The 9,414-nt window shown below is 35.2% G+C and overlaps 1 protein-coding gene across 1 annotated transcript in view; it reads left to right on the top strand.

Annotated features, from left to right (window-relative positions):
- LOC106465759 (39S ribosomal protein L1, mitochondrial-like) overlaps positions 1–9,414 on the top strand; it is a 54,847-nt gene that overhangs the window by 3,331 nt on the left and 42,102 nt on the right. The window contains exon 2 of the mRNA XM_013925993.2: positions 6,641–6,738. Coding sequence (XP_013781447.1) covers positions 6,641–6,738 — 98 coding nt within the window. The remainder of the gene's footprint in view (positions 1–6,640; positions 6,739–9,414) is intronic.

Below are 9,414 nucleotides of genomic sequence, written 5' to 3'. Positions count from 1 at the left end.
ATTCTAACATAATATTAACTTTCCTCTTTAAGCTAGTTTTTTTTAATGAATTTTTGAATTACCCTTCCTTTCCTATTATGGACATCTTCTGAAGCCTGCCAATTGCACAATTTGTGAAAAATGTATTTTATTTTTCAAAAAAATAGTTTGATAAAAACTCTTGTCACAATTTTTTTTAAAGATAATCTGGATATTTCTTACTTAACGAGTCGATTATGCCAACTAGAGACAACAATGTGGTTGTCATTTTGTTTATTTTTAAAATATGCAGTAATCCCTCACTAATGTTCTGTAAATCAAATAAATTGATAATTAAACAATGAAAACATGTTTTGCCATTACTAATAAGGGAAATAGTTTTTATTTAAAACATATCACAACTGTATTTAGAAAAATTAAGTGAGTTAGCCAATATATTTATGTTCAGTGTTTGAATAGGATAAACATAGAAGCAATATTCAATAAAAAAAGATTTGAGTCATCAGGATATTTTTGATGCGATACCTTACCTTCATTGACATAATAGCTTCTTTCAACTTGTACTGCACTCTATATATGCAATTTTCACTCACCACTAGCCTTGATGCTCCCACCTACTCTCACATAATTTCTCATGGTGTACCTGTGCTGTAGCATGCAATTGAGCATGCAACAACTCTCCGCCAATTGGAGTTTGACACACTGTCCTAGTGTAGCTGATTCCCTCTGTACTGTAGAGCACTATCATCACTTCTAGATTTGGTATTTCAGTGTGCAGCCATGATCAGTTATTGCTATGTAGTTATGTTTCTCGTGTGCACTTTCGGTTAATTCTTATGTTTTTTGACAACTCTTAATTTGTTGTCATTTATTTGCTGCTGACTTAATATTTATGGAATATTTTTCTTTTTCATTTCCACAGAATATTACTATAATGCTTTCTGTTATGGATCCAGCCATTACTGATCTACTACCACATATTAATTCTGTGGCTTTGGATTTGACTTTTTGAAGAGGAGATTTTGGCCATGGTGCATCGTGAGTTGTAAACTATCTTGTGTCCTGCTATGTCTCAGAAACCTCAACTGAATTTTCCATTTCTGGGGAAATCTTTTCCCACCTCCAGCCTATCCTGCACCATCCTATTCTTTCCTACCCCTCTGGATTTCCTTCGTCTTCCTTCACTTTTTTTGGACTTGATTTCCCAGGTATGTAACCTATTATCTCTCATCCATCTATCTCCTTTTCAGGGTTATCCACAATTCCCCTGAGGTATTTTCAGCAGGTACTTGTACCCTTCTGTTTTCCTTGTTGGCATGCTTATCTTTCCCAGCTTAATCACTTCAAATGGCTCCTTTGTTGTTGGGATCTCCTTGGCAGGGACACCTTCTTGTCTTACATGTATCTACTTGCTTCCTGTTTGTGAGGCCTCCATCTGACCCCCTTTTTTTTTTATGAATGTCTATTTTTGGAGTCTTGGGTGGAGGCTGCCCATCAACATTTCTTCTTTATTTCTTTTCTTTCCAAAATCTCTCCTATCCTTGTTCTTATGTCTCCTTCCCCTGCATTCTCTCTACTATCAGTTCCTCCTTCCTGGATTTCTGCTGTGAGTTGCTAAATTGTCCATTTCTGTGTTTTCCAATGGCAGTTTCATTAGTGACTATCTTGTGGGTTCAGGCAATGTGAGGGCACAGTTAGCCAGATTTGTTCACTGCTGACCCCAGTGTTGTTCAGGTTCTAACATATGGACTATTCCTTTGATTTCTCCCCCCCTCATCTTTAAGATCAATTTCTTTCTTGCCTCCTGAGGATCCCATTTCATGTCAGTGTCTGTTGAAAGCAGTTCATAGTCTTTTGCATAAGGATGCTATTGAACAAGTATTTCCAATTCTTTGGGGTTTTTATTCCCAGGTCTTTGTGGTTCCCAAGAAAATTTGGGATTGGCATCGTGCCATTGATCTCTCCAACTTGAACTGCTTCATCATTTTCCCATGGTTCACCATGTAGTCTTCATTGGTCATTCACTCCAGGTCTTTGGATTACTAAGGTTGACATCTTGAATACTCACCTTCATATCCCTATCTTTCCTGCATCCAGATGATACCTTCAGTTTGTTCCTTTCGGTCTGGCATCAGCAACATATGTCTTCTGTCATGTGGTCAGAGCTTTGGCCACCATCTTCATGCTCAGGGTTTATGGTTTCATCATTATATGAATGACTGGCTCCTTTTAGCTCCATACCAACAAGTCTCTCACTAACATACCCATTTCCTCCTACAGGAGACAGCTTGTACAGGATGATTTGTCAAGTTAGAGAAGTCCTTTCTTACCCCCATGATATCTTATCCATTTGGGGGTATTTTTCAACACATACTTCAGTAGGGCTCATCTTTCTCTTCTTTGTCTGAAATCGATGAATCTCTTGGTTTACAAAGCCAAGTCCTTTCTTTCTCTACCTGTGTGTGAGTTTCTATCTCTTTTGGTGACATTGGCTTCCATGTATACCCTCATACCCTGGAGTCATGCACGTGTTGTATTCTGTGTGTGTTGCACAGTCAATGGAATCTCATTTGGGATTCTTTGGACTCTACCATACTCATTTCATAGGAGTTGACTTTGCCTGGTGACTCAACAGAGACAATACCTTGGCTGGAGTTCCTCTGCCTCTTCCCATCCCTCTGATTTGTGCTTTTCTTACAGATGCTTCTTTTACAAGGTTGGGAGCATATCTGAATCTTAGGAGATCTCCAGTCATTGGATGGTAGTTAATCTTCCCTCCACATTAACTTTTTGGAACTTTTATGAGTTCGTCGGGCCTTGGATTATTTCCTTCCTTTTGGTCATGATTCATTCTGACAGTTCAACTGTTTTCTCTTTTTCTGGGTCCAGTCTCAGCAAGTTTGTCTTCTTGCTTGTCATGTCCCATTTCAAGTGCTCTGAATCTTATAGCAGATATGTTATCTCATCCTAATACGATTTTACCTATGGAGTGATCTCTTGCTCCTCAAGTGTTTCAGTGGTTATGTTCCCTGTTTGGAACTTCTCTTCTGGATGCATTTGCCACCAGTCTCAATACCACACTGCTCCTCTTCTGGTCTCTAGTTCCATATCCTTTGGCTTTGGTGGGGATGCCTTCATTCAGAATTGAACCTGCACCAGACCATACCAATCATGGACTATTATGAGTAAAGCCATGTTGGGATCACTGTCCATCCCTCCAGTCTTAGTTGAATAAACTGGGACTGGTTTGCTTTTCAAAATAGGGTTTCATGGTCACCCATTGTGCTCTCTTATGGTGTTGCATTCTTTTCAATTTCCCAACATGTTGATCTTTCCTCTCCAAGTGGAGTATGGGTGTCCTTCCCACTTACCAGTTCCTAGCTGCTGGAGTGGTGGACCATGGAGGCTTCCTTTTGTGTGTGACTGATTCCACTCATTTGAGAGTAGGACAGTGGTGATCTGTTGGTGTAGATGGTGAATACTCTTCTCCTACTGTGGACTAGACAAATCCAACACATGCAGTTCACCTCTCTGGTTAGCTTTCTCCCACCCTACTGCTGCCTGGATGTCGGTTCCCAGGTTGTCTGGTACTGGATCAGTGCATGTGGTTGGTAGTAACCCTCCTCCTACCACAGATCAGATGATAAATTCCTGAAACTGCCTGGTTTTGGACTAGAGTTGACTCACCACATTTGCATGCTCCCTTCATACTGTCACCCAGATGTCAGTTCCTGGCAGATGTGGTGATGGTTGTTGGATGTGTACACATGATGTTGTGGGTCCTTGTTATGAAGGCTCCTCTTCTCTACCAATTACTATATCTGAGGTGAAAGTTAGAGGACCCTCTTTCTACTGGGGTCCCTCCTTTGATTTCACCCTTATTGCAACACATTTTTACATAGGCAAAGAGTATACCTGGTTCAGAAGTGGTGCGGTCTCCCACAGGTATGTTGCCTTCTGTTTATTCGCACACCCCATAGCCTTTCTTTGGCCACTTTCCAACAGGGGATCATCTTCTCACCAGATCCTCCACATACTCTGTGTGGGATTATAGCTATTTGTAAGCGGAGGTAAGATATTGTATCAGAAGTTAACATTTTCTTACACTGAAAATGTATTTCTGATAAGTACTTACCTCTTCTCACATTTCCCACCCAACTTCCCCCACTTCTGGTGCAGGTTCTGTATGTACTGCCAGATCTCAAAGTGATAACGAGCTGCAAGGAAGAGAGGGTGCTAGTTACGATAGAAGTTGTGTCACACTCCTATTGGCAGAGGGTTGTTACAGGATCATTTGCATGATAGCATCCAAATGTCTCACGTGAATACCTGTGAGGGTAGGTGGGAGTATCAAGGCTAATGGTGAGTGAAAATTTGCACCTATAGAGGGCAGTACAAGTTCAGAAAAGCTATTTGTGAGAGGAGGTAGGTATCTATTGGAAATATATTTTCAGTGTAGGAAAATGTTAACTTTTGATGAGTTAATTATTTATGTGACAGTTTAATTGTAATTTCAATTTTGTTGGAATAATTAAAAACAGTAATAATGAAACACTGATTTTGAATTGTTGATATTTTGTGATGTTAATTGATTTAATTGTAATCTCAGTTAATTGAATAGTTTGCCTGACATTAATCAATGTAATCACTTCTCACGGGTAATCAATTATATCACACACTCTAGTTCAGTTTTGTCAAGAAATGTCCAGCACCATAGGTAAAAAAAGCAAACAGCCCATTGCTGTGACACCTATTATTATTATTATATAAAAATTGCATATATGCCATATCTCATGCAGTTTATGAATCTCATCAAAGGCAAGAAGTCTCACATAGTTGGGGGTAAGGTAACAAGCAAATTTGATGTAAAGCTAAGAGGTAAAAAAATAATTCAGATTAGGAAATCTGTATTAAATTTTAAAAAGTCAGTAAAATCATATAACTTCAATAATTATTCCCCTCATTGCTAGTAAATATAATTTATCAGTATGACAGATCTCTTGCCTCATCTTACTTGTGACACTTTGGTCTGTTACAGTTTCATATGCATAAATATGTCAAATATTTATATTTTTTCAGTAAATTCAGTGTTGTAGCTATTACCACTACAACCACCCAACAACATAAAGAACTAACTAGAAATAGTTAATGTTATAATAACCACTGTGTATAGTCTTACTTTCATTAAGGTAAAAAGCATCTACCAGATATTAGCCCAGCTCACTAAGTAGTCTAAATCTCTGCAAAAACTACAGAATCTTTGGTGCACTTTAGAATGCCCATTACTTTAATATCAATTTCTAATTGAACTAATTTATTGGTTATTCTTTCATCAATGACCAAATGACTCCATCATCTTGAGCACACATTCTGAACTTTTACTGTCAGTTCATTTGCATTTTCTTCAACATAGACATCAGTGAATTGATTATTTTGAATTGAATCCAAGATTTGTGGATGCTTTTTTGTTTCATGTTATAGATGGTATAAGTGAATGAGGCATTTGATATCTTCAGTGGAGCCTGTTTTGTTTTTCTTTTCTGTTCATGGTACTCCTTAAGTTGGGTCAAGATACCTCTTTCTGATAACTCAAAACTAATTGGATAAAATAGGAAATTTTGTCATGGTAAGTTGCTTCATTAGCTTTAGAACTGGTACTTTCAGGTGTCTTTTATTTAATTTCTTTAAAGCATATGAGAAATAATAGCAAACTGAGTCTGATATGCTTTGCTCTGTATTTTAATGTCATGCCTTTATTTGTTTTTTATTTGGTGTGAGTAGATTGAGGTTTTTTTCAAGTGATAATTACAATCATATAGAATGTTATTGATTAAGTGATCATTGCAGTTCCAGAAAAATGTGCCTGCAGTTACTGAAAAAGTACTTGACTAGACCTCGTTTGTAAGCTGAGGAAATATAGGTGTTCTGATTGTCATACATGGAAGTTGGTCCTGAAATGAGTATGCTATGTCTGATTGATTCTGTAACTGGCCTTTTACATAACTGTTAATTTTGAAACCTTCTGTTTAAATTTTTTATCTCATCCTGAGGATCATTTTGGTTGATGGCAGCCTAGATTTGTGTAGTCTTTACCATAGCTGTAAGGCATCAGTAACACTGTATGTTCTTTTATATGACAATTATCTTAGTGCCTGTAGTATCTTCTACATGTTTGTTGGTTTCTTCATTAACCCTAGAATTATCAGTGTAGCCATCAGTTTTAAGTACTTTTTTTTCCCCTAATTTCACATTTTCAATGCTCGAAGATGTATGCCAATCTATATGGCCCATTACCAAAACTCAAACAAACATGTACAATGATGATTTGTACAGATTTTTTAATGACATTGTGGTTGTCATTTCAATTAAATATTTTCGAACTAAAGAAAAAGTTTGTTTTTAACATGATGTACTAAGCTATTTGCATCACAGGTTAATGACAAGTAATTTTGTAAATATTTGGGTGATGTTTAGTCATTGTAAAATAAATACAAGTTGTATAACTGTATATACCTATAAAGTAGGAATATTTAAAGCTAAATTTTAAAGTTATTAATTAGCTTTTGTAAAATAAAATGTTTCAACTTAGTACATATCATCTGTATTACAGTTGAATGTGTGAGATGACATGTTTTAAAACTGATTTTCACTCTTTTTCTAGGTGTCACTTTTTCTGAGCTCATGTACAGAAAATCCATGCAGTGCATATCTTTAAGTTGTATAGATAAGGGTTTGCTTCCTGGTTCTCAGAATCAACAGGTACTGTAAATACAACACAATATTTTTATATGATACTCAAAGTTTTATAAATAAAGGCTGTTTCTACATAATATGTAGTGAAAATAAAGCCATGGGAATAGGTTGAGGAAATTATATATAATATTATGTGCAACGATTAGTGTTTTGTATGCTTCTGTGTAGTTGTTGTTGATTTTGATAAATTTGCAAGAGCAAATTATATAAATTATATCTTCCATGTGTTCTGTTGATTTAAAAATGTTCTAAAAAACAACTTAAAACACCCTTAATTTTCACTCTAAATGTGTTCAGTATAAACATATCTGTATACCTTGTGCTTCATTACATCAAGTGAAAAACTCTGAGTATATCTAATCATTCTCTAGTTTTTTTTTAATGAAATACATTTGTCACTTTGAAACTTCTTGAAGTGTCTCTCTTTGGAAGAAACTAACTAAATGCAGTAGAGAGTTTATCACTTCTCTTTTGGCAGCATGTGTTTGGACGTGCTCGTTTGTTTGTTTAACGCTTCACGTTTGATTTCTTTTTCTTACAAAGTGATTGTTTTTTAAATTAATTTGCTTTCATTCAGCCTGTTTATTCTATTAGTATTTATCAGTTAATTCTAGTCGCTTTATTTTCTGCACTTGAATTTGGTAAACCTTCCTGTACAATGAATTCTGAAGTTAACGATACCACTTCGGGGGTTACACCAATGCCCAGTCTTTTTTCTCAGGCCTCAGGTGTGAGTGACCCGATGGCGGATTTATCTGCTTTTATATATGCCGGGAGATCAAACTTTACATGGAACAACCTTTGTCCTCCAGAACAGGCAGATCCTGGCATGCTGATGAAGGCTTCAATCTTCTATTTCCACCTCCAGATTTTGCCGTTCTTTCCCATTCCTAACCCAATGAGTTTACTAGGCCTAATGTAGTCTTTATGAATTTTGTGTCTCAGGCTTGTGATGTTTTATCCTTTTCCCCTATTTCTTATGCACCTTGTCATTCCTTATTGCATGAACAATCTTCCCAACTCATTTTGGTTTTTCCTCCCTCATGTGATATTCTGATGTATTTCCGATAGGTAATTACCTAACTTTGAGGTGATAATTCGATAGGGGAATGTAGAGGGAGTAAAATGCGTCACATATGTTGCCATATTGCTCAAACAGAATATTTCAAAGTAGCTCAAAATAGGTTGTTTATGCCTTCTGACAAATCTTTCTCCGTGGATCTTACTCCACCCACACTGATGAATGTAGCTGATCAGTGTTGTTTATTATAATTTACCTGTACACCTTCAATCCTTTAAGTAAAGTAGCAGTTTTTTCATGCATATCACAACCTTTATAGTGTTACATTCAAAGCTTAATTAAATAAGTTTATATCAGTACACTTGGATCTCATCAAAATGTAGTTTATAATTCCATTTTTCAGTTTTTTTTAATTTCTCAATTTAAAGAGTAAATATTTTAAAAATTCTAAATTTTTTTTTCTGTGTCACATGATGCTACTGTTCTTTGAATTCTTCACTTTAGATTTTCATAACTTCAATAATAAACTTCTACAATTTCCAATCAATGAGAAACACAAAATAAACTATATGCAACAAGAAAGAATGTGAAATTTGCTTCTTCCACCCTCTTGATTTGTTTAGATATCAATAAATTTATCAAACTAACCAGGAAACCACTTCCCATTTCTCTTTGTCTTTTGGGATTCATTGCTAATGTACTTCACATGGCTGATGTATATGTTTTTAACCAGTTGGAAGAGTGTAGTCTTCTTTACAGAAAGCTTGTTACAATTGTTAAATTTTGGTGCATGTGCGTATACTTTGGGGCATAGTTTCTTTGTCCGTGAACAGCTAATGGAATTTTTTTAACCAGTTTATAGCTTAGTTAGAAAATCAGTTAAATGATAGTAGTTTTGGTACATTCTGTTCTTGTAAGTAATATATGTTTGGTGTTTTACGGAAGCTACATTAAGTCTAGCACTCTTTTGCTAGCAAGTGCAAAATTCACATGCTGTTGTACTGTTTTCTAGAAACAGCTATTGGGCTCTCACTGTGATTCATTGTTTTTGATAGAAGGATAAAATACACTGGTCCCATGGTACAAATTCAGGCAATATAACCATAAATTTAAAAGAAAACAAATGTGAAAAGGTTAACAGATGAAATTGTGGAGATAATTAGTTTTATTATCTTGACAAAATTATAGATTTAATGAAAAAGTAATATTAATTTTGCTTCATATTTTTTATCTTTTCATTTCAATGTACATTGATAATTTTACTACAGTTAATGTTAGAGTTGAGGAAATAAGATATAAAATATAAAATTTTATCCCCAAAATTCATTTTATATCCATTTTGGAGGTCATGTAAATGAAATATGAAAAAAAATTCTTGTTCTTAACATGAAAATTACCTTTCACTCAGACTGACTCAAAAAAGGCTTTGTAAAATCATAAGCAAATTGTTAGTAGAATTACTTCATTAATAAATCTAGGTTTTTCTGTAAAATAGTAATGTAATGTTTACTGAAAGCTTGCCAAATTTTGTGAATACACACTGAGTAAATTCAGAGTTCTAGTATATGTGTGTGTGTGTGTATATATATATATATATATATATATATATATACTATAATACTAGTATTATGTATATAGTATAAACTTAACTACTAAACGTT

The sequence above is a fragment of the Limulus polyphemus genome, unplaced genomic scaffold, assembly GCF_000517525.1.
Source record: "Limulus polyphemus unplaced genomic scaffold, Limulus_polyphemus-2.1.2 Scaffold2042, whole genome shotgun sequence".
NCBI lineage: Eukaryota > Metazoa > Arthropoda > Merostomata > Xiphosura > Limulidae > Limulus > Limulus polyphemus.
Note: the sequence above shows the minus strand (reverse complement) of the source record. Positions and strands in the feature narration are given on the sequence as shown.